Raw genomic sequence first — 27,203 nt, 5'->3', positions numbered from 1 at the left:
CTTTAATTATAGAACAACCTTAGTGTATTCAAAATCACAGTAGCTAGTATATTTGATAAATACATCCCTTTTCTACTAGTCTAGGTACGGCATACAGGAAAACGTGGGGTTCTTTTCCTCAACCTTTTCAAGCTAACATATCCCAAGTGGGCCAGGCACTCCTGTAGTCGTGGGGATCTCTGAATAGTTTTACATAACCTTTCCAAGTTTTCAGGCGTAGGATCTGTAGCTAGGACACCCTTCTCCTCAGCAGTCCTCTGTTGTCTGAATCGTCCAGTAAGTTTAACAGTGAGTTTATGTTTGAATATTTGCAACTTGTTCATGCCGGGACTGAGGTGAGGACTGATTTGTATCCCTTTCAGCTGTATTAGACACAGTTGAGAATCCTAGGCATTTGGCCCAGTTGCTGTCCACTTCTTTTAGAGGAGATACAAGTCTAGGCTTTGCATTGTTTTGCATCCCGTATTTCTTTCCTTCTGCACTCTAAAGGAACTTCTGCAAGACATCTACAAGTTTCTTCAAAGCCACAGAATCCTGACAGAAAAAAATCCAGTCCAGAGATGACTGATCTTCGTAAATTAGGTGGAACAGCAATGCTTTCCCCTCTTCCAATTAAATTGGTGAAAACAAGAACTACGAAGGGTGTAGATCAGAATAAAGCACAGCCTGAGGCTTCTTGAGGTCTTTGACCTATTCCTCCCAGACTAGCATTATTATGCTGACACTTTGCAATAAAATCTTGTTATATAAATTATTTCAACAGCATAGCCATATTAGAATTATAAAAGAGCTTCTCCAGGCTTTATCAACATGACCTGATCATTCATTTTTTGAAGTAGATGTATGCATGCTCTGTACAAAAATACTATATGTAGCGTGCCTTTGTATTTTTATGTTCCTGTTGCAACTTGTTTTGACACAATGAAAACTTGTTTTGAAAATACTGAACACCTACAAGAATCCCTTGGGGTGCCAGACAAGAGGATTTGTCCTCCCGTGACTACACAGGCACAGCCAGCTGGTTTGCATCATGGAACCCCTAATAATTCATCTCCTGTGTAGAAGATATTTACTGTAACTCTTCAAACTCTCTAGGATTTGCTGTTTGTTTATAACAGAACAAAATCAAAGATGCCAATATTTCTTTTTTTATATATAATTGTTTTTTTTTAAAATTCCATTTGTCAGGAGCTATCTAATTCAATGTGATTAGTACTAATTAACAAAAGGAACTTAAATGAATAAATTGTTACACTAATTCCAAGAGTAGGTATGTATTTAGGTCATATATGAGTGCTCATTAGGTCTTGAACAGGTGGTTATACCCTCCTCCTGCATCTCTACGCCTTGCATTTAACAAGGGCTGAACACAGAAGTGTGGAAACCTACTGAAAGCCTATTTTAATAGGCCTCACGCCAACGTTCGAGGCATAGTTTTTTCCTTGTAAACTCAGATGCGAGACATTTAAACCTCTTTGCTATTTTTACTATATATAATGCATTAAGAACATATTTCCATTGGGCAAACCATGTTGTCTGTTTATTCAGAGGCACTTCCACAGAATTCCTCACCAGGCTAAAGATACACGAGCACTCATGGCAGAGCAGAATAGCCAAGCCTCCTGCTTTGGGATAATATTGGGTTAACAGGAGATTAATTCTATACTAGACATTTTACAACACCGCTATTAGGAGAAAATGATCGTTAGAACAAATTATCTTCCTCTGCAGATCTAAGATACTAAGACGGCTGAAGTGACAAACAGTTCTCAGCACTCTTCACTTCTGGCTGCGTCGCCTGGACCAGGCTGCAGCAGGCAGGCTCACGGCATGGCCAGGCACCAAGCGCCAAAGGCTCTGGAGCTCATGAAAATCAGGACTATTATGGCATGGGCTAGGCATTTGGGAAGCAGCAGCATTTTCAAACCACCATTTGAACCTGAACATCACTAAAACTTATCCAAGCATAGTGGCAGAACGATAAAGGTACCTTCCAGGATTTCTTTATCACTTCAACTATACATAACCATTCTTGGCTTGTATTCATGTTTCTAAACTAAGCTTCTTGATGGTATGCTCTTTGGGATGTGGTTTATAATTTCCTCACTAGGCAGCTTTATCTATAGCAAATGTTTAGCTTTTATGTGAAAGACAATGTCTACACAGTTCTCCATTTTATACATCTCCAAAACTGGCAATGCCAGGCAAACAACTGAAGTGTTTATACAACAGCAAGACAATTGTTCTTGAACTACTGCTACTGTGACTGGCTAAACACACAAATGTACAAAGGAGTCAGTGCGCAATGCCATTATGCTGCTAGCAATTTCTCTTTCCAGGTGCCAAACCAATTCATCACATAATCTCTTCCTCTTCCAATATTTCTCTCTCTCTACCTCCTTTTACTGTGATTTACCTACAAGGAGTTTAATAAACTTCCTATGTCCGCTCCCACCTGCCAGACTACACAAGGCACTAACTGTGCAGCCAGGCTGACAGTCAGCAGAGTTACCAAGCATCAACGGAGCTGGAGGTCTGCAGTGGGCAGCCATCAAAACACAGTTTTTTAAGAAATACTGTTGCCTTCAGCTCCGTTCATAATATTACATGACAGAAAGTCATCTCCAAAATTACAAACAAAGCAAAACATGCTCCCAAAACTGTAACAGGAAACAGAAGTAGTAGAGCTAGTGAAACTAAGTACATGTCTGATGTTTAAACATTAAAATTCTCTCATGTCTAAAAGCTTTTTTCTGTATTTTACTAACAATATATTTTTCTTCCAGGAGTTCTTGTTGGGAGTTCTTACCATTTCTGATTCAAGTCACACAGAAAGGTTCAAGAAGTGGTTATATTTAGACATGTTTTTAAATGGTTTGCTTATTGCAGAAATAACAGGTGGCTTTACTTCACATGAAGCAAACAGAAATAAAAATTAAATTTTAATTTATTTATACACTTGTGTCTCTGTTTCAAAAAACTATGATATCAATTGATTTTATAAATAAAGTCAAGAATTCAACATAGCTCTGCTGTAAAAATCAAGACGACTTAATCTGATCTAGGTGGTCCTGCTCAGGCAGGGGGATTGGACTAGATGATCCTTTGTGGTCCCTTCCAATCCCTAACATTCTGTGATTCTGTGACTTTGCTGCCTGACTTACCATAAAGCAAAATGAATCTTGACAATCTGTTCAAATCACGAAACAACCATAAATATAACAACTTGACTAGCGGCAAAACATAAAGGAAGGGAGTTCTAGGGAACTGCTGCGGAGACAGGACTGTAGATCATTATGTAGGCTGGCGAACAATGTTTATTTTAAAGCAGCAGCATAAGTAGGGTCACCACTTTGCAAAAGATAACTTTAGTTCCAAGAATATGCATGCTCCCAAACGCATGGACCTTTACTGACAATTACAGATAAAAATTACAGCTACTGGACATAATCAGTGAGTACAGACTAAGGCCAGTAACTATGCAATCAATTTTTTTGAATCATCTGGAAATCACGATTCTGGTATTTATTCTCTCACAATTTTCTGGTAGAGATACAAGGGAATTTACAAAGGTATATTGCACAGACACAGTGTCTCTAAGTGTGCCAAAGCATATATAGCAAAACGAACCTCTCCTTTTGAAACAGTTTTATCAATGCCTTCTGCTTGCCAGTTCAAGAGATAAAACACTTCACTTCCTTCACCTTCTCCACAATGTACATAAATAGACTTGCTTCAGTCAGATGAGGGCTTGTGGTCTTAGATCATAGCAAATTTTGCTTCTGCTTTCTTAACTTCCATTTTCCCCCGGGGATTACTCAGCGCTGGGGTAGCGGGTGTCTGCAAAGGGGGCACTGGAATATCTCTGTCACAGCACGGTCACTCCACTTCCTTACCCGTGGATCATGAGAATGATATTCCAAGGCCATCATGGAAAAATTCAATCTTCATAGAGTCTTTTTAAATACAGTGCTAATTCACAGGAAATTTCCAGTCCTGTGAGCTACAGTGTGACAAGCCTGCTCTATTTTTCCTATTTGCTGAAGTGCCATAGCCATGTTTTTCCACTCCAGGTAAAGGTTAACTTCTTAAAGAGATACTGTTTATTCAAGACGCTTATTATTTCCTCCTATCTCAGCTACATAAGTGCACACTGAACTATATTGTTGGAGAGCAATTACTTAGCAAATTATTTAGTAGATTTCAATGAGAGAGTCAATGCCAGACAAAATGCTATTAGGAACCTCTTCTAAGCATACAAGGCAAGGTGAAGAACCCAATGAAATAAGGAAGGGAGGAAAGTAGGGCTGATATAAGAAGTAGGAGAAAGCAGAAAAGACTGGGCAAAAACACATTAGGGAGTGAGGCTTGTAAGGAAAGATGAGTGTAGAGATTCAAGAGGAGAGGAGATCATAGAAGTAATAATAGAATTTGAATGATCTTTAGGACATTATTGAATCCCTTAATTGCACTTCAGAGGCAGAAATGAAGGGTTACACCACAGATGCATCCATAACGAGTCTGACAACCAGCATCCCTGAAAACAAAGTTTGCTTGCAGGTGAAAGTACTGATTTCATCATGCCATCCGCTTTGCTTTGCCAGATCGCTTATCAACAGGGGCCGAAGGCAACATACCAAAACATAAAAGAAACCTCCTTGTATATTCATTAGGACAAACCAGTCAGAAGGAAAGGGATGAGATGCCATACATCTGTGATTATATAAAATACATTAAAGACATTATTTCTCTTTGCTATTTAGAAGAAATATGTTTGCTATGAGAAGTAAGAGCAAATTCTCAGTCAGAGACCTCTCCAAATGGGGAAAACACACAGGAATAAACTCTTAAAACTGATACGTAAAAGCAGAGTAATGCAGATCAAAAATGAATTTGAGGAACAAATGAGCTGTGGCTCTCCAAATAAAAACTTGTCAAACAGTACAAAAGCCAGTCAAAAAGCAAAAAGAACGCTCAGAAGAAATAAAGTCACAAAGAATAAACGAAACTATTTTTGCACCCAAGTTCACCACAGAGGTGCTTAAAGAGGCTGCCATACCAGAACCCTGCTTTACAAGGGATGTACCGAAATATCCAACTCACGCAGAAACGTCAGCCAAAAAGGTAGCGAACAAATCAACAAAGCACACACAAGCAAATCCGCAGGCCCAGATGATATTCACACCCCAGAGTTCCAGAGAAATTCAAGTGTGAGAAAGTTAAACTCTCAAATAGCCTGTAACCTCCTGCTTAAAACAGCTTGGTATCACAGAAGTGCGATGTCAATTAAAAAAAGGTCTGGGAGGATAGAGGGAACTGTGGACCGGTAAATTTCATGTCTGTATCTTACAAACTGGTAGAAACTGTTGTAAGAAACCATAAATTTATAAAAAGTCCCAAATTAGTGGACTTGAAAAAATATGAAACATTGGTTAGGAGTCAAACTTACGCTTCACAAATCTCATTTTCCTAAGGTACTAAAACCACGAGGAGGAGAAAAATTCAAGCGACACACACTGCTTGGGTTTCCTACAGGTGTTTGGGAGGGTTTTTCAAAGGCTTTTAAAAAACTGAGCTACTGCAGCAGGAGAAAAGATCCATGAGTGGATAAATAGCAGGTCAAGATAAGAAAAAAAAGATAGGAATGAATGATGAGTGCTATTAGGGTGAAGTCACCTGAGAACTGCACAGAAATGGGTGTTTTGATCTGTGTTGTTCAACATCTTCCTCCATGACCCGCCAAAGCGAACAAAAGAAGATGGCGAAGTTTGCTAACGCTAACAAATTTAGTCAGGCAAGGAAAAATGAGGCACGATTATGAGGAACTGCAGATGGTTCTTACAGCATCGAGAGATAACATACCAGGTGAAAAGTCAATATTGACAAACATGAAAGGGAGATACGTCAGGAAAAAGACTTAATTTTACATACACAGAAAACATAGGCTCTGAAAAACAAACAGTAGGGAGATCTGGGTGCTAAAACACCAGTGTAACCTTCGGTTGCACACAGAAAACCAAATCAGACATTATCAGAACCAGAAAAAAAGAGTAAACCAGACAATACCACTATATCATCATATAAAGGCACAGTGAATGTATCATGAGTAACATGCATTTCCCTGTCTCAGAAAGAATATGATAGAAATAGTAAAGAGATGAAGAAGCGGGACAAGTGCAAGCAGAAACATGAGAAGGTTCTGTAGATGGAAAGAATGAGCAGAGCAGGAGAGAAGGTGACAGAAGAGACGTGTGAAGAGCTTCATAAAATCATAAAGGTTATAGAGGGGATTCAGCAGGAGTTATTTGCTGCCTCTTTTCACACAAGAGCTAGGAGGTAACAACTGGAGCTAGCAGGAGGTAGGAATGCACAAAGCCAACAAAGCTTGTTCTTCACACCATGCATTATCTGTGCAATCCCTCACCAAAGAACTTTGTAATGTTATGATGTGAGTTCAAAAAGCAATCAGACAAACAGGAGAAAAGCTAGGTAGGGCTATTACACAGAATGTACCAATTTTGGATACAGAAATCCTTGAAGATGGTAGAACATGCCAGGAAAATGTGACTATATGCTCTGCCATGCTCTTCCACAGGCATCGGCTACTGTCTATTGATAGAGACATGATATGGGGCTAAACGAATGTCGAGTTTGACCTAGTGTGACCATTCTTTGTGTTTAACAGAGCACTTACAAATATTACCCAAAAGACAAGAACGTGGGGCTCACTTACTATTTTTACTTAGCTGTTTATTTTGTAATTGACCAAGTAACAGTATTTATCTGGGCTATTAAACCTCGGCTCCTTCCAGACCCACATAATTCTCTCAAGCAACAGAAGACATTTTTTTGCATCCGTTCCTAACTATAATTCCCTGCTCCAGTATAGATCTAGATAAATGTATAACGGAGCTCTCTAATGAAGCCAAATCAGACAGTTCATCATAGTATTTCCAGAACAACATCTAACTCTGGTTATGCAGGAACTGCCTACATTAAATTCTAGCCTTTAATTCCTATGAAGCAGTTGTCTTCCAGCAAAGCGCTATTATATTCCACATCTACCAAGCCAACGCCTCCAATCTACTCTGTGCATTTCTGTCACTATATGAGACAATTCTTTTTTACAGAAAGAATAATTACTATATATCGAAACACATATATGTACAGTTCACACGTGTACATAATGTCTACACAAAAATCACAGAAAAACCAGTTGCGTAACATATTATTTCTATGCAGTTCCTACAGCACCTATACTCCTCATGTTTTAACAGTTGTTTTTCTTTTCCCACAAAGCTTTAATGAGAAGTGACCAGAAACAAATACCCAGGCCCTTCTATCTTGGCTGAAATCCACATAATGCATGACAGCACTGAAGATCCCTGGCAGGCACCTGTCAGAAACTAACATACCATAACTTAAGAGTCAGACTTAATTATCCAAGGAGACATTTAAAGAAAAGTACATAAAAAATATGACTCAAGAAGTGCGACTACCATGTGTATGCACTGTACTCTGTAGTGTATGCAGGCAAACAGTGTAAAAAAACTAAACCAGTATCCTGGGAAAATTCTAATTAAAAGCTGTATCTATTCTGCTTATTATATCCCATAATCAAAATAATTTCATTATTGAGGTTTGCTGGTAAATTAACTGCAGAACATGCTACAAGGACAAATGTAATCATTAAGTATTTTAATATAATACTTTTTCCATTTGCCTTTCTACTTTTCACATATAATTCTGATCAGCTGACACTCCCACAGAAAATAAGAGTTTTGATTTAATGGTATATAAAATCAAATTAACTTCTTCGTAAGCTTCACAGGGCTGGTTCACCACATCTCTTCTCGCTATGGCAGTCACAGGGTATTGGCCCTTTTGTGTTCTGAAAAAGAGCCCATCGGCCGCAATAAAACGTCAGCCTTACTCAATTGCAGGCAAGGAAATCACTTTTGTTCCGTTTCTGATGCGAGACCACTGAAAACCAAAGAGTTAAACAAGCGACCCAGCTCAGCACCTCACCCCTCACCCCTTAGTTTGTATCTACCCCACTGTTCTTCCCAAGAAAGAATCCTCTGAGCCTTGCAAACATTCAGAGATAAATACACACACATGCATAGGGAAGATGATGTCCCTATGTTTTCTGCTTGTGTTCCCTACTCTTGTATTTCTAAATTTCTTTTTAAGTTTAAGGTAACGCGCAACAGAGCCAAAGACAGTCAGGGAAAAAGCTTTGCGAGGAGAGTAGAGGTAAAGGCAAACAAGTTAATTTTTAGAAATCTAGTCTTTAAAGGTGCCTAATGTGCATGAAACAATCACATAATACATGTCAATACAATTTGCTACTTTTATGAATAAACAGGAGAAATACTGAAACACAAAGCAAATAATAACAAATGATTAATTACCTTAATTATATCTATCAAGGAGAGAAGAATATAAAAAAGGTGCCATGTTTACGTGTAAATTTTGTAGTGAGACTCAAGGTAGCACAGGTGGAAAATTTCAAAGAAACAGAGAAACTTGGAAAAAATTTCAAGGAAATAGAGAAATTTGTTACTTTTAAAGAATCCAAAACGTAGTAATAGATATTCTGCCTAAAATGTGAAAGAATTCTGACTTAATAATAAAAAACGGATGAATTGAAAAACTAGTTATGTCAACATAAAAAAAAAATCATTAGGGCACTCAAAATATACTGAATACAACAGCAAGTGTCTGACATATGACAACTGAGTTTGTCTAAACAGCACCACAACAATTGTCACCGTTTTTTTCAAATATCCTTTAATTAGGCCAAAAGCTGCACTTCCTCTCCTTACCAGGCAACATAAAAGCTCAAAGCAACCATTTCAACCAAATAGCAACTAGCATCTTCACGTGATACATATCTGCTAATTTGATGGTACTCAAGGAGAAGGTGCTGATGAGGCTGAAAATGCTACGGCCCCGTGCACCAGCCTGACACTTTCTAACTGCAGTGCTCATGCGCTGAGCACCAACCCTATCCGCAGCCACGCTGGTGATACATACGTACCTCGCACAAGATTTATCTGCATAAAGCTTAAGATGCACTTGACCTTATGGCAGAGCAACAGCCAATATACAGTTGAGAGCATCTGAGCCCTTTTTAAGCTTTCACCTTTACAGAGCCCTGAGGGATACGTAAAGTTAACACCACATTCAGCAAACACCGATGAATGGCCAGGGACAACAATGTTACTCAGAAATCAGTTTTATCAGTCACCTTGATAAAAGAATACGGATCCTCGGAACAACTTTTTATTGTGATACCAGTTTTCCATCCTCCTGCTATTTTTAATGATGAGTAGGGGGGTTTATGTAGGATAAAAGAGTAAACTGAGTCCTGACTTGCTCTCCCTAAAGTATAACCTAAGTCTAAAGAGCAGGACTGGGTCGGAGAGGAATTGGGCCAGAGCGCATCTAAGAACTGAACTTAATCTGTATAAACAAACAAGCTTTATTTACAGTATTCCTTCATAAAATCCCAGGCTTAGAGTCTGCATGGTCTTTAAAGACTCCATTTATGTACACTTGAATGCCTATTTAAGAAAAAAACAAGAGAGCTTTCCCATGGAAACCGCACAGAGATGTTTTACTTCACACGTACACCACAAACAAGGCTGCAAACTTTCTATAATTTACTGTATTTTCTTAGACTTGCTATTGTATTTTAGGACCAAATCTTTTGGAGAAGCTGCTTACGCAGGAGGCCACAGACATATAAATAAATGACCTAAGAGAGGCAAAGCCTGAGATGTGTGAACTGAGAGGAAACGGCATCTTGGCAGCTTGTAAGAAAATGTTAATATTTTTGGTTCCCCTGTTTCTAGCTGGAGGAACAGGTTAAATTTTTGTGTTTAGTTGAGAAACAAGCAGTCTGGGGGCATTTAGAATCACATTATTTAGGGCTTGATTCACATTAATCAGGACTTGATTCATCCTTTAGAATTAAATCAAGTTGGGGTCAATCCCTGGCTAAAACAATAGCAACCTTCAACTACCAGATGCTATCTCTCAGAGAGGAATCTAAGTCAGTGGGCCTCAAAGGAGCCAGGTGATTTTAAGAATTGCTTAAGAGGACACAGAGAAAGAGAAACTCGATTTCGTGGACTTTATCAGACAGGCATAAATTGGTCCAACTACTTCAGCAAGAACACAAGCAGTCTTTCTCTGTGAATGAAAAAAACCCTGTTAAACTGATACTCTGATTCAAGAATTTGCCTTTTAGATTTAGGTGATATGTGTCTAAGTGTGAATGCACACAATCTACTTCTACATGTATGTATTTTAGGGGAGTAATTTTGCTCCTACTTGTTATTACTACTGATTGTCTCAAGGCTACAGCAAAGGGTTAAGCCCTAACTTCAAAAGAGATGTCTACCTCTGCTGTGGGCCACAAAGATAAGCAAGGATACCAAGACTTTCAAGTTTAGTCCCTGAGTTGACGAAATTGGATGGGCTCACCTGTTTGAAAACAACCTAAAAAAATAACCCTGGGAGAAGTCTGGGCACAGAATCAAAGTCCCTTTGGCACGAACTTATGACAGCTCTGCCCATGAATAAGCAGGCTGTGTTGAGTTGCTGAAAACAGAGGCAGAGCTTGCCAAAATTGAGGATGAGGAAATCTCTGAGTGATGGTATTTCAAACTTGGTGGTGCTTCTACATCCTATAAAGCAATGCGGTATACATGGTCCATTCAATACAGGACTGGACAGCTAACTAACCCCAGTTGGCGTGAGAGCAAGCAAAAGCTGTCCTTGATGGTGTCTTAAGCCACCACAGTGAGGAAGATGGTGTAAACTGATCCCTCTGGTGTCTGAGAATAGGGCAGAGAATTTGGTCAGTTACCAGAATGTCAAGTGGGAGATCCTGCAGCTCTAGAACAGTAGGGCCAGAAAGATAAACACAGTTGTTTTGTCTCAAAGGATGCCAAGCACTTGGGAGACCATTTGGCTAAAAAGGAAAAAGACTACATGTAAGCAAAACCTAATAGACACTATTCAGAAACACAAACAAGTTGTCTCTGATTTATCCAGGGCTAAATTTACTTCAGCTGAGCAGAATTATCTTGCTTCTAGAAGTTAAATCATGTATTCTTCTTTCCTTGTTTTTATTTAGGATGTTTTGACGTGGTGCTTGAACTAATATATTTCATTAGAATGCTTTCATATATATCTCTATATATTCCCATATAATTGGTCCATAATGTGGCTACAGTAAAAACAAAGTAGAATGAAAATTCATTTGGTTGTGTTGAAACACACTAACCTATTCTAAGAAGGCCTACTAAATATTTTAAACAGTTTACATAAAGTACTCAATTGTGTTAAAAATCTTTCTTAAAATATCTTAACGCGTATCATAACATCATACTTCTCTTGATACAGATTTATTTATGGCGCCCACTCAGGAATCGCTAGTTGTTCCTGCAAGCAAAGCGCTTTTAACTAGAGCAGCTTCTCTGTCTCTTTGCAGCTCAATGATAGTTATTTCAGACGTTGCAGCATACTTTCTTCCCCCGCTTCTCATCATCTTTCTCATATTACGTATCCAGTGTAAAACTTAAACATAAAGGCTCAAACATAGAAGTGAATAACCTCACGAAACGTACACGTGATAGTAAGTATACATATTTAGCGCTTTTTAAAAGAATTGTTACAATACTTATAAATTTCAAGTGCAGGGCAGAGAAGTCCATTTGTATACACCCTCATAAATGAATGCACTTAGCAGACAGCACATAGGTACTTGTAAGCTTCCAGCTGCAAAAGAAATGCCTTTTGTATTACAGTCATAAAAAAAAGCCACAGTAATGCTTCCAGTTACTATTTCTTTTTCTAAAAAAACCCAAACACAATAGTCATAATCTGCTAGAGAAAAGCAACAAGTCCACAAGAAAAAATATATATTTCATCAAGAAATGGCTCTCCTAGACAGTACAGTAGTAAAACCAAATACTAGCAAAAAATTTCTATAACAATGCGTCAAAATCCTAAATCAAATGTTACTTGATGTTCTCCACAAAATTTAAATTAGTATAAAATCTGCAAATGCTTCAGTCAACTGTTGTTTGCTTCCATCATTTCCAAATTACAATCAGTCTCTGACCATGCCATTCATTTGATTTACTCAGCTTCAACTATTTTCATTTGACTCTTATTTATGCATCTTTTCTAATTCAATTTAATCTTCTGATTGTCATTTAAAACGTTCATCCCAATATGCCTTGTTATTTACGCAGTTTGATGCCTTCGTGCTGAACAACTGATAATCCGCCTGCTTAAATATCTTGCTGTTATAACATTTTTACACCTTGCAAAACTGAAATACTGCAGCAAGGCCGTTGCCCATATTGCTCCCTTCAGGTAAAATCTGTTTTGCTTCATTAGAAGACAGGGATGATATCTAGCACACAAAAGAGGCACCACTGCCCACGGCAGCTTGCCCTTCCAATAGAACCACTCTGGCGAGGATGTCCTGTCATCTTTTACTAAAGGGGATACTCGGACTGAAGTGGTGTCTCCTCAACCTGAAACAAGGGCTTGGAGAAAAACCACAGAAGAAACGGTCCGAGATCCTCTGGTTTTAGCCAACAGCAAAAAACTGTTAAAAAAAAAAAAAAGGGACATTCAGACTTTCAGAGAACCTTCTCAAGTTCTGATAGGATTGCCTCCTATACTGCATTGGTGGTCTGCTGTACCTTTTTTTTTTTTTACAGCCTTCCATATCTTGCAGGTTTTTCTTCCTTGCTCTCTCCATCTCACATGCTTCCCTTCAGGGCCCCCTCAACACCCACACAAAGCCACGGAGTTACCTTGACTGACTGCTACCATGCAGATTACTCCTGCTGGAGGCTATCTTGTCTGTTTAGATCCGAAGCTCTTTGGAGCAGAGATTGTCACCACTCTGCGCTCACACAACGTCTAGCAGAAAGAATCTTCTTTTGATCAGTACTCTGGCACTAATGCAGTAAGCATGATTTAATAAAGTATCTGTCTATACTCATATATGGGAACGGTAGGCTACATGAGAACAAAAACAGCTTCAGCTTTTGTAACACTGGAAATGTACAGTTAAATCCATAACATTCCGTGTAACAAATGGAGTATTTTGTAGGAAACAGCAATCTGACTTACTTTGCTCTCTTGGCCATTTCATTGCCATCCCAGCGGGGGCTGTAAGGGTAATTCTTTTGGGCCTGGGAGTACAGCTGGCCACTGTTAGTGAAGTGGTAGACAGACTGAAACGTTAGGGTCGGTTGGTCTCGAGGAAAATACAGGGGTAGGTCAACTGAAATTTAAAAAGAAAAAAAAAAAGAAAATCAGAGAGTCATAAAAACACACCATTGCATTTTTTTCCTTTTTCTTACTGGGAATATGTAAATCCTTTCTATTGATTTAAAGGTGACAGAAAAGGAGAAATCGATGATTACTGCTAAAATATACGTCTGTATTTCTTGTAAGTAATGATTCCAACACATTGCTGTATGGGACACTTTGCCTGATGAAAATATTTTTGTGAAGTACATAATTATAAAAACTGTTTAGCTAGTGTATTTCTATGTTAATCGTAACATTTACACCATGATTATTTTGTTACAGAAAATAATAAGTTATTTTCCTTATAGTGAAATTTTCCCTTTCAAAAATACAATACATTCTGTTTATGCTTTCCTTTCAAGAAACAAATTTCTCTTTATCTGCTTTAATTAATTTTAGTGCCCCCATGGACATCAAAACCATCATTCTCATTTTCCAGCTGTCTGAGACCTAAAGTGGTTAAATGATTTGATAAAGGACGTAGAAAGACTCAGTCACATGAGCTGGAAAAGACCTCAACTCGCCGTCATCTGCTAGACTAAAAAACCCCACAAAACCAAAAACACACTGCAAAGTCATTAATACCCAGAATATCTCACTAAAAATAAAAATCAGAACCTCTTAGTTCCCTTTGCTTATCACTGTCTCGTGATCAGCTAGGTCTGGCAGAACAATAAAATAGTCTACAACAGTTAATAATATAGCCAGAAAGTGGCTTTTAACTTAACTTTTTCATTGCTAGATTTATAGTTTAGATCTTCTTGGTCTACTTTTAATTTCAAGAGGCTTCAGAAACATGTAGTTAAATTGAGTTACAACAACAGACTTGAATTATTTACATGAAATGTCTAACACTAAAATTAACAGAAGAATGTGCATTTCTTTTAAAGGTGTTGACTTCATTTATAAAGCACCTGCAACTGTCCTTCAAACTACAATTCTTCAATTCTGCACAATGAAAGCACACTACAATGGAATAGTAACTCCCTGTAAATCTTAAACAATTTTTCCTACTGGTGTAGCAATGAGTGAAATAATAAGATTGTAATTCATTCATATAAGCCTGGGTTCTCAGTATTCTCTCTTTGTCACTTCAGAGTCCTTTTTCCAGAGAAGGAAAGATTCCTACATTAATAAACAGACTGTAATAGCTGGAGTAAGAATCAAAGCAGGTGGCAAAATCAGTATCAACAGAATTTCAAGAAAGCAAAAGGAACACTACAGGACTAAACCCATTCTCAGGTGGAACAGGATCTCCCTTCCTGCACACCTGGTAACGCACTATGTTTTCTACTTTTAAATACTTCATGGAGCAGGGATTCCAGCACTTCCTTTGAAATCTCTGCTCATACACCGAGATATCACTGTAAGACAAGTTTTACTATTCTAAATCCCATGCTATCATCCTGCTAGTCCCTTCGTTTTTCAGTTTTTATAATCGTATCTGAATACTTGGATGAGCACCAGCGAAACCATAGCTCCTTCTTCCCTAAATTACCCTCCAAACTCTATGAGTAAAACATTTGTAGGCACGAAGTACACAAAACTGAATGTGATATTTCAGCAGCAGTCTCAAAATACAGCTAATCACTGTGGACGATAGCGTTTGCCCAGTTCATGACCCAGTGTCTGAGCTACACGTGATAACTCCCGGAGTCCTGGTGACTCAGCTCACACAGCAGCTTCCAGCAGACATTTAAGTGGTAATGACATGGGCAGAGTTCTGCTAATTTGAGGGCAGATCACTGCTGTAACAAAGGTTAGACTCAAAGATTGCTCTGTCAAGTTCCTCTTTATTACATGATTATTAAATAACAACCCTGAAAAACATTGGTGTATTGAGGCCATTTATCAGCAAGCAAGCTATCTCCTTCCCTCGCAGATGGTACGTGTACGCCACAGCCTCTGACGGACTTCAGTGTGGAAGAGTATGAAGCAAGGAGACAGGCTTTCCATGTTAACATTATAAACATACTTCTTCAGCTCTGAATGCTTAAACTCTGTTCCTCTAGTGCATCTTTTTCCTTTTTAAGTACCAACTCCTTAAAGGAAAACTATTCTGTATACTTGTGTGTTTTATCACAGTGTGAAAGGAATAACAAACTTTAGCAAAACACTCGAGTAATAGTTCAGTCCTTACATTTAACTTTTTACTTGAGAATTTATGACTTTCAGTAAGTTTCCTTTGAAAACATCTGTCTATATAACAGAGGCAAGCAGCAGTGGTTTTCTTGTGACCTAAAACTAAAGGTTTGCACTTAAGAAAAAGCATCTAGCACTAGAAACGCTGTTTAAATGGATAATTAAGACATTGCTACCACTTCAGAGACGCTTCTATTTATTACGAGAGACCTTTCTTTTATAAAAAATATTTTCCAACACTGATATTACCAAAATATAACAGAAAACATTTTCTTCTTTTATTAACCTAAACCTGTACAGGAATTTTCAGGAATTACTTACATTACAAACTGTTAAATCAGATTAACAAATTAGACACAAAATTGTGGATCCCACATCTGGCCAACAGCAGCATCATCCTGAACTGCAAGTAGAGCTTTGAAAAATTTGACCTGCCTTTCATTTCTAACATTACCCTTCACCTAAAATTGCCAAACTCCCATTTTTCTAACCCAAGTGTTTCCTTAATACAAGGTGTGAGATGAGCCCAGTCCAAGTGAAAAAACCTGTCCCTAATTCTGGAACACAACCACACCTAAAAGACGAGTAAACAGGAAACAGCCTTGAGTTGTAAAGTGTTACACATATCTCAAGGTAGCCAGCAATTATTTCAGCAGTAGGAAGGGAAGGCAAGAACTCGCTTCCGTTGCAGTCGATGCCCGTCCATTGACATTGTGAGTGCACAAAATGCTTCGATTTGGGGTGAAGCATTTTATCGTATGTGAAAAATAAGCAGATACCATTGGTAATCAATGTTAGCACGGTGCTCTGAAGATAAAAGGTCAAATTCTGCTCACAGTCACATAAGTTGATAATTTTTCTTTTTACCTGGTCCTATAGGCAATCTGACTCTCAGTCTGTGCATTAATACAAAATCAGATCTGCCTTCACGCGATACAGAAGGTGGCAAAGGTAAGCGTTATCATAATTACATCCCAGACGACATTTACACTTTGTCATGAAAAATGCATCACGGTTAAAAACAACGTATCGCTTTTGTAAATCAACACCTGAACTGGGCAAACTATAAAAGCCCGCTTTGGTTTGGCATGCTAGTTACCTAAGAGCTACAAAAACGTATTCATCTTGAATACAAGTACTATTTCCAAATAACAGCTGACTCACAAAGTACCCTGGCGATATGTCTGCATTAAACAAGCAGATGACTCATGTCTGTAAATTCCTGAAAGTACCAATAGACCCCTTGCTTAGTCATCTTTTGCTTGGATGCTGGGTTCATGAGCTCTGTAAACTATAATGAGGGATCTAGCTCTTAGTAGGACTCTCTCTCCCTTTTTGCCTCTCTTCTAAACAGTGCAAATTATCTCCCTAAAAATAACTTCATCTACGTAAGTGAGTCACTTCAACTAGCAAGCTTATACAAGTCACGCAGTTAAGCAGTAATATTTGGTTCTGAAGGTAAAAATCTTGCTGTCAAACTCAGATTTAAAATGAAAATTATGTCAGAGGAAGTCCCATTTATCCCTTCTCTCACAGAAATAGAAACATTTCCTTTGGAAAATTTAAACAATTAGCTCATTCAGGAAAGTAAAGCTTTCTAATTCAGTTTCATGCTCAAAATAATTTAATCCTGATGATTTCTTACTTTGGTTTTCCTAAGCATCACACTGTTAATGTAAGAGGAGTTCAAAGAAGCAGACTGGAGAAAGAAGCCAATACCATAGTAAAACACTGCTTTCTCCCATGTTCAATTCACAGATCAGTTTTTAAAAGTCAAGTTTTAGACAGTCATAGTGTGGGGAAAATCATGTCTTTACGAAAGCTCTACATGAGCAGAACTTGGAGGGCTGTTTTGGGTAATTAAGCATTGAGTAAATTCTTCAGCGATTGAACCCTAATTTTCCCACACAGTTCATAAGAAAGCAAAAGAAAAAGGACTTGCTTGTTGAGAATGAGTCATGTTGTAAAGAAACTTAATTACAGTTTATAAATAGTTGAAGTTGCTCTCTTTTTGAAATATAAGAAACTCTTGAGAAGTAACACACAAATTTGCTTCTCTTGACTTAGCATTTAATGCATACATATATCCAAAACATAGTTGTCTTAAAGTCAAAATCCTGATTCATTAACAACTAAAAAACTGCAATGAATCAGTAAGGCTTAATTGTTCATTTTCTTAAAGAATAACAATCTGAGATCTGGAACAGGTTACCCACTTTGTTAAGCTTACGTCAACAAATACACAGTTGATTTTGACAGTCTTATAACTTTAAAATAATACCTTTAGCATCTAATTTCATAGCTTTTTAAACAAGGTATGATATGTGGAAGGGATGTCTTTGCAAAAGCATACACAAGCGCTGCTATAGGGCTTCTGGAGGAAAAATGCTCAGAAGGTGGCAGGTTTATCACAGCGCTCCCCTCCCCGCCTTTAAGTACTGGAGAGAAACGAAGGGAAAACAAAACCATGCTTGAAATGCATGCTGACCATACAAATATTTCAAAGTACTTACATGGTAATATTTAGAAGATTTGCTATATCCTGTTTCCCTGTTGTAGAGAAAAGGTTTCATGGCCCGCACAACCGTGACTCAATCTGTACCTGCTTTACGGAGCAGCCTTCAAACACAAGATAACACGGCATTCTTTCCAGTTCAGTTCCCAGGCTGGACAGAGCTGGCCAAAGGAGACACTGTTCTGGTTTGCTCCACCTGACAGACTGTACCTCTCTGCATTTATTTACTGCACGATGCTGAAGCCTTGCTCTGAATAAATACACATTTATTTCTGCGTGAGCTTTTCAATGTGATGATTCTAATCATCATAAGAGATAATGATAGCTACATAAAATATTTTAAAAACTGTTTCACAGCACCTTCATGAGTTGAGAGGCTATTTAGGGATTTCTGACTGGGAATGAAGGAACAAGGAAAGGACAGTCAACCTGTCAACTGCTGCCGAGTGCCAGCCTGTGGGACTCAATTCTTCTGAGACTTAATAGTAGATCACACTTTATATAGCTGAACACAACTCCTTCCAACGTTGACTGCCATAGTAGGTACATCAGAATCAATGACTACTGGACACGTGAAAAGTTTTGTTTGAATTATTTCACCAGAAAAACAAGAAGGGTACAGGAAAGATGTGCCCAACCCAAATCTCCAGAGAACACTGAACGATCTTAGCCTGATACTATCCGTTCACTTCCCAAAATCCCCTGACTCACTCCTTATTTATCATCCAACTTTGGCCAGAGACTGTCTCTGCATTCAAGTACTTCTGACGAAGTAAGTAATGGAAACAGGAAACACATATTTCAGGCTCCAGAACTGTCTCTTATTAGTATATATTCATCATCTTTTTGCTTGTTCTGTTTTTGGTTCACTGAATTTCATATTCTCTCTGCCTTTACTTGCAACTGAGCTCACACTGCTGGGAAAAACAACTTGTGGAGTTGAATGCACTGCCTCCAACCAAAAAGTTCCTTGAACTCAGAGCTCTCTAGTTTTAATGATGCGTTAATGTGGATGAGACCCATGTGAATTTGCAATGCAACTCGGTGGTAACACAGATACAATATTATACAATGCTCCTTATACATCTATTAAGCTCTATTTTAAAAAGAAAACTTCCAGTAGATTTTCTGACATGTTCCAGACAGCCTGTACAACGGGTGAAAAATCTTCACCTGACTTTAAGGGAAAACAGCTATCTTCATTTTTTACGCAGAAATTCCAGAACAGAAGGCCTTTCAGGAATCATAATGATCACAGCACCTACTGAGAAACCTGAACAGATTCAGCCACAAGCATTCCAGGGACTGTAGTGGCTAGCACAAACCTCTTCAGGGCAGGATTTCAGGCTATTTTGCCTAGTGAATCTTTCTGTGACTCTTGTGTGCTGAAGGCCTACATACTGGTAAAAAACGAAAGAGTGAATTTGGCTCAAAACACAATTACTAAAGGGCAAAGCTATCCTGCTTTGATGTGTGATGATGTAGTCCTGCAAGAATGAAAGAGCAAGGATGACAAATAACATATCAATGGCATTAGTGTGGGACTTCAGGTTAACAGAGCATAGTCATAGGAATTTGAATTTGTTAAATATTATTAGGGCTAACATCCTTTCTGAAAAAAAACATGTTCTTTGCAGGAAGATGCTGTTTTGAAATCAACATTTCAAAATTTCAAATCTGAAATGAAAAGCTGTTTATGGAATTTTAGCTGAGACACTTATGGGACATTGGGTGTGTTTGAAACCACAGCTGGTTTTGAAATAATTAATTAAGTCTGCTCTTGGGGGGGAATATTCACCCCATTGGCAAAGTCAACACTTGTACAGTAAATGAGTAAGATGACCTTTATACAAAATCCTTCCAAATAAATACTATGAAAATACAAGTAAATACTATGAAAAAAGAAACAATATTTTTTTTCTTAACTGCATCAGTTATGTATCAACTGAACCTACAACACTAAACAATGCAAGATAAACACTGAAATGAGATTGTAATAATGGAAAAATGGAAACATTTGGGATTATGACAATTTATGTGAATATATGAATTTCACAGCTCCTTGTTTTGCACTGGGAAATGGGGCTGGCAACAGAACACCTCACTAAGGAGCCAGTCCTGTAACTGCATTTGTATAATGATTGATGCTCAACAACACAAGATATTCTTGACCTTTGTCAGCAAGTATAATATTCAAGAATGGGAAGGGTGCTCACTGAGATGTTCAGAAGATAAGGTTACTAGAAGGTTATTAGGCAGAATTCAGCTGGGATAAAAAAGGAGGAAAACCCCTGAGGAACCTTTTCTCTAGCACAGGTTTAACACATTACCTCCAGAATGTGAGTTGGCCGACAGCAGTTACTGAAGGTGTTGGCCAATGCCCAGTTTGCAGTAACTTTGATGATGTTCACTGAGACATTAAGGAATGCTTAAAGGAATCTAATTTTCCTCATCTTTTCCTCCTTCTTTTTTTAATTGGTCAGGAACGACTTTCAGTTATTGTCAGTCCAGGCTACATTTGAAATAAGAATTGGTTCTACTTTTTTCAAAATTAGTGCACCAACAGTGTGTCCCTTTCCCTAATACGTCTTTTGACAACATTGCATCTACGGAAACAGCCAACTTCAAAGTCTCAGATACAGAAGTGGTTACTTTTAATTCCAGCACTCTTAGACAGCCCTTAAATATTTCTAAAGAATGGAAACAATGAATTGTGATGGATTAAACTATTCCGACACATTACAAAGAGTAGATTTGTTTACTTGTGGACTTCAATGAGACTAGAATAAATTTATCACTTAGCTTTCTTTGTTTTGGTTTGTTAGTTAGGTTTGTTTGTTTTTTTTAAAGATAAAGTATGTAACCCATTTTTATTTGAAGAGACTGCATGACACTGCTCTGTCTATCTTGTGGTTCTCATTCCGCTGATAATGGGGACTACAATATAGTCTAAGCACCAATGGCAACTAGATTTATGATTACTATTATTTTGTTTTTTTTTTCAACACAGGCAGATGATACAGTTGTAAAAATATCTCATATCTTTATCATAACCTGTATATTTCTTTTTAAGTATCTCATCCTTCATACAAAACCAGCATTTTTTAAACAAGTTACAAAAATAGTTTAAATACCTTAAGTTACACTCATGTGCTGCAGACAGAGTATCTAATTCATTGTTTAGTCTTACAGAGAAACTAAAACCAGATTAAATCAAGATATTCTTTGAGCAGTTTTCAACTATGTGGTCAAAGACCATGAAAAAGTGATGTAACTTAACCCAAAAATTGCTTTATAATGTCTGCTTGCTTTCACCTCAACTATGTCATACCCTTTTGGACTTTTACAGCAAGACTGGACTACCTCCTAAACGTATCCCATGGAATATCTCACAATACTTTATCAAGTCCAAAGAAATGGCACAACAGCCTTACAGGTCTTTTCCTTCTGTAATTTCTGTAATCGTGATTATTTTAATTAAAAGAAAAGCTTTTTATTTTTACCTCACTAACTTCAGCTAGTGACATCTATTTCGCTTTATTTTTACTTCAGATTCTCAAAGATCTTCATTCCCTCCCCTTTCCGTTTTTATTTCCTTTTATTGTTTCTGCTGTAACAGTTTCTATAGTAACTTCTCTAAGTGCTGATGAGATTGATGCTACTAAAAGCTGCCTCTTCTCCATCTGAATTGCTTGAAGCTCATACTTTAAATACAGTTGCAGTTGTTATGGGCATAAAAAGCAAGTTGTGCACTTTCTTTGCACAGGCTGGTGACCATTGCATGTTACTGGCAGAGAAAAGGCGACAACTTTTCCTTTGCTTTCCCAGTACAGAGATGCACTGCTAAACACCGAGAAGTTCTACGTTACTTTCCAGCAGGACAGGAAGACTTCTAAAGCATATTTTCACCTGAAGAGCAGCTGTGCAAAAAACATTAACTTCTCTCACTGATACTTTAAGCTTATGAGGCTTGCAAATATGTTCTTTTTCCTGTTTTAAATGCTGCCTGGGATTTGAAAGGAAACTGATTCATGTCATTCTCATCTGTGATCAGCGTGACATTATCCTGCAGGTCGAGAGGACCCTTTTCTGACATCCATGCTATCCTGCTCTTTCAAGCTCCGCTCTATGTAGGCATACAGCTTTCAGATCACAATGTAGTGTAATCCTGCCCAACCCAACCACCCAAATAAGCCACTCCAGGTATTTTTAAAACTGAACTGAAATCTACTTTACTGCGATATAGGCTCATTGCTTCTTCCCATTAATGTTACAATTTATTGCTTTTGCCCCTGAAGCCACCTTTCACGCTTCCACAGGCTTATTTATCCCTCTATCTTTTCATGACCTAAAGAACTAATTTGTTGAACGTATTCTTTTAAGCCATGCTTTCTAGACTACTAGTCATTTTTGGTGCTCTCTTGTGAATACTCCACTTGAAGATGAAGACAAATAGCAGGATAACAATGCTAAGCTTCAGAGATCAGACTTTGGGCCATTCAGGGATCTTGCTCCTCTCATGGAAGAACTTTATGGGATAATGGTCCTGGAGAGAAGAAGGGACAGTGATCACATCCTCCAAGCTCAAGAATGGTCCATCCTAATGAGCAGAAAGTCAAGCAGGAGGCCTACATGGATGAACAAGGAGGTCCTGACAAAACTTAAACATAAAAAGGAAGTGTGTGAGATGTGGACACTCTCTGAGCATGGACAGATCAGGTTAGGAATATCGAAGCTCGCCTGGAGTTGAATCCGGCAAGAGGAGTTAAGGACAACAAGATAGGCTGCTACGGGAACAGCAACAGCAAAAGTGAGGACTAGGGAAAATGTGGGACTGCTGCTGAATGGGGCAGGGGAACTGGTGACAAAGGAGACAGAAAAGCAACTTAAGCACTCACTCCTTCCCTCATTTAGACATTTAAGCACCTTTGTGATCAGTTCCATCTCTAAACCAGGGTGCACTTAGTATTATTCAAAATATTTATCTATTTCATAAAAGGCATGTGGCAGTTGCCTTTGTGTGCTATTGCTCTGTTACATATGGATTCTTAGAAAAAGTTTACTATGATGACAAAGTAACTGGCATTGGGAAGAAAGAGGAAGGAGATAGGGAAGAGCAATTCAGAAAAATCTTTCTTTCCTTGATTCAACTCTTATTTCTAGAAATTTCATCTCTCATGTGGTGTTCTGTATCACCCTGTTTTTTTTCTGAAAGCATTGCCTGGTACTGAACCCAGGATTGATCCCTGTGAAACCCATGCTCATCATCTCCTTTCTAGATTGAAAATAAAATATTTGCTTTCTACTTGTTACTATGAGCAATTTTCAACTTGCTGTATCTCACACCTTTAATGTAATCCTTACCTTAGAGAAAAACTCTCTGTGAATGTCATGTGAGACAATGTCAAAATGCATAGACACAAAACAGACATAGGCTAAGAAGAAAAAGTACCATGATCTGTACTCAAGTCCCAGCTCTGTCAATGATTTTTTGTGACCTAATTACTTTTTTTTCAAAAATTGAGTGGATAAAATAGAATTATATCACTTCCTTATCTCAGGCATCTTTTCTGAGAATTTATTAGTTATCTGCCATATACTTAGGCACATAGTAGTAGTACTCTAGATACATCTATTAGATAAGAAAAACCAATAGTTCACTTTTCTGAAGAGTGCAATTTTATAAGAAGTTATTACAAAACCTTTCAGTCCATTTTTTAAAGTGCTCGTAGTTCCTGGAAGAATATCAATTAATGTCTACAGCAATATACTACAGTTTTAAAGGTATGGCAAATATAGGAGTTTCTCAGAAATTAAATAAGTAACATCCACAGTAAAGTGACACTTAAAAATACTTTGCCAGTCCACTCTCATAAGGCCACCATAAAATACCTGTAAAACCTAATTCTTATCACAAAAGTTGTTTCCTAGTTGTTGCTGTTCGTATCAAGTTTTATGAATCGCCTTGTGTTCCTTCTCCCTGTTTTAGCAGAATTTAAAATATGAACCTAAAACTACTCTATAGAGAGTGACATGATTACAAAATGAACACAGAGAAACAGAAAAAGAGGAAAAGAAACCCTCCATTTTCAGGTTCACTTGCCTCCATTGTGAATACCTAAATATGGAAAATCCCATTCAGCTCACGTGCAAGTAAATATCCAGGATGGAATCAAAGGAACACAATGTTTAACGTACTCTTAATGAAAAAAATCAAATTATTTCAGACTAAATTTAGTTGGCAGTGTCCCTTAGAAATAAAAGAGAAAAACACGCAACAAAGAAAAATGATCAGCAAAAGGCTAATTAATTTTCCAAATGCTGCAATTAGGATTAGCCCCTGCCCTTGTTTAGTTAAGTGCAGAACTGTGTGCAGGTGACACAGGCTACTTTTCCATCACGCTGCCTGACCCACAGCACTGCAGCGTATCTGCAGCTTTCATTGACTTCAGTTCTGCGATATACAGTGAAGCACTACTACACAGGAAATGTCAGAGAACGCTTTGCTTTATGGTGATTCAAACAATACACAAAGTTTTGAAAAGAACCTCCCTGCTCAGGGTATGTTTTGCTGTAGGCAGAACGACATGTGCTCAGGAACTTTCAAGACCAGATTCAAAGAAATACATGGTACCGACTAAAAGCACTGAGAGTCAGAGGAAGAGACCATCTCGTAAACAGACAAAAAATTACTACCAAGCATTAGATCTGAATGGCTTTTGACTTCTCCCAGCCAGTTCTATGTCACCAGGGCTTTGTTAATCTCCAGTTTCTCATCTAAGAACAAAATGACATCCCCGTACAATCTTTGCAGACTTTTTTTCATCAGTATTAAACTTCTCATACTGGACTCCTAAAACATGTACTTTGTTATGCATGATATTTCTGCTGAACCATCCTGCTTTCCTGACACTACCAGATATCACTCCATTCTCCTATAACTTGTTATTCACATTGTTGTGTTCTCTCTTTTTTCCTTCTCCCTTAGTTTTCAGTCATAAATTCCCATTTTCATTTAAGGAACAATAAGAAGAATAAAATAAAAGCGCTATGTAAGGAAGCCAAAAGACCTCATTAGACAAAAGCTCACAGAAGCCATCTAATGTAAATATTCCACTCAACACCTGGCCCTTTCTCAGGAACAGACTCGGGGAGAACCCCGTTTATTTTTCTGAAACTTTTCTTGAAGCAGCTTCTCTTTCACAATCAGACTATCCTCCCTTAAGAAGTAGAGCAAATGCAATCTTAATTTCCTTCAAAGATTTTTTTTTTTCTTGGAATGTTAAGTGTTAATGGCAATAACTGTCAGGCACTATATTGGTGGAGAAACTCTTGAAGACTATCTTCTTTTCAGCTTCCAAAAGGTATGTGAGCAAATCTCACATGAAAGAAAACTGAAAAAAATGTATCTCTAAAACTACCAACCCCACTCAAATAGTTATTCGTACTCCAGTAGCACACAGGAGTCATTGCGCATAGTCCAACTGCCTTAAATACTGTATCAAAACAACAAACACCAGCTGCTTCTCACATTTATATTTAATATTTATTAAAATTATTTATATTTAATAACATCTATAGGTCCTATATAACAGAGAGGGCTTGGTCAAAACAACGGGCAGATAAAGGTTTACTGAAATATTTATAGGAGTGTTTACATTAAATAGTCTCATGTTTTGGGTTTCAGATAAACAAATATTTCTTAAACATTTTTATTATCTTAGTGACTGTGGAATTATTGTGGTAGGTATGTGATTTTTCAAATAGGAACGTGCAGAAGCAATTTCAAAAAGAACAATAAATACAATCTTAGATGAAAGATTTTCACACAAGCTCTCCTAAACCCAAATAGCAAACAATAAGCCATCAGATGCACATTCATCTAGGAAAAATCTTCCATTTAAGACTCTACCAAACCTCTTTGCTAGCCATTTACTACCACAAAGTCTAAATTGTTTATTTAAACAGCTGCAGGAGGAACAGATGAAGAGGCTGACGAACGCTCATTAGCTCTGTTCTGTTGACTTTCCCAAGACAGGGCAATCTCCTTTAAGGGGCAGGTAACAGCTTAAACTACACCAAGGTGCCTGAAAAATTAACATTTACCTAAATTCTCAGGATTATTGTTGCTCTACTGAATGATTAAAACAATTATCTGAAGCCTAATGAGTTATTTCTGTTTGGAAAGGGAAGTGATAGAACAAATTACTACTTTGACACAATTTTGTTTATTTACAGTGAGTGGACATACATTCCTCTTTCTCTGAACACTGCTGGAATAAACTGCACTTTCTCTGCACAGTAGTGTAAACTTGTCTTCCCACCTACTAATGCTCTTTCCCAAAATGTGCTCTTTTTTTTTCCCCTTCGTCCCAAGCCTCCTTGGACAAACATGGCTACTAAAACCTCTTTTTTGTGTCTTTATTTTCCAAGCTGCTTTCTGAGGCTGTGGACAGATGTGCTAATCCAAATCCAAAAGAGGTTTATGTGAGTGAATCCCAATTGTTTAGCACAGGTCATCAATTCAAACTACGTAAGTTGACTGCATTGGCACAAATTGCTCTGCTGACAAACATCTGCAGATAACAATATGCAAATAGGAATGCATCAGAAGCTAGCATTGATGACTTCCACCAAAAATCCCTGAATCCAGAAACGGGTGTCTGCCCAGAGCTTGATACTTATCAGTATAGACTCTAGGCCCCTTGCTTCTTCCTCTCTCCTGTGTAAAAAGCTCCTTCTTGCTGAGATGCCACCTGTTTCTGAACTATTCTCTGACAGAGGTAACCACATAACTGCACAGATAGAGAAGAGGGTGGACAAAAAGCTGCTTCAGCTGGCATTCTCATAGGAAGAAAGCTCATTAATTAAACTTCATCTTTTACACGACCAGCACTTTGGAACTCCTGGGTCACTGGTATTGCCCAACACAGAAGCTGCAATCCCTTACAGCCAACATCAGTGACAGCAAGTGTTCCCACCAACTTCACCTAAGTCTGAGATCCCATACAAACTTAAAATATGAATGCTGGCAGCTTCCAACATTCTCCAACCCCTGAAATATTGTTCAATAAAACAAAACCTTTTAAGTTTAATATCTGCCCTTTTCAAGATGTCTTAAACAAATAATCACTAACACAAGCAGTGTTTCATTTGCTAGTGCAACCGGTCCAACTTCTGCCAATATTCTTTGTGC

At 38.0% G+C, this 27,203-nt stretch overlaps 1 protein-coding gene across 1 annotated transcript in view; it reads right to left on the bottom strand.

Annotated features, from left to right (window-relative positions):
- Positions 1–27,203, bottom strand: part of BABAM2 (BRISC and BRCA1 A complex member 2) — a 170,891-nt gene that overhangs the window by 6,355 nt on the left and 137,333 nt on the right. The window contains exon 10 of the mRNA XM_009987645.2: positions 13,168–13,321. Within this exon, the coding sequence (XP_009985947.1) occupies positions 13,168–13,321 (154 nt within the window). The remainder of the gene's footprint in view (positions 1–13,167; positions 13,322–27,203) is intronic.

Source organism: Tauraco erythrolophus, chromosome 2 (genome assembly GCF_009769465.1).
Source record: "Tauraco erythrolophus isolate bTauEry1 chromosome 2, bTauEry1.pri, whole genome shotgun sequence".
Taxonomy (NCBI): domain Eukaryota; kingdom Metazoa; phylum Chordata; class Aves; order Musophagiformes; family Musophagidae; genus Tauraco; species Tauraco erythrolophus.
The sequence above is the reverse complement of the archived record's forward strand: the minus strand, read 5'-3'. Positions and strand labels throughout refer to the sequence as shown.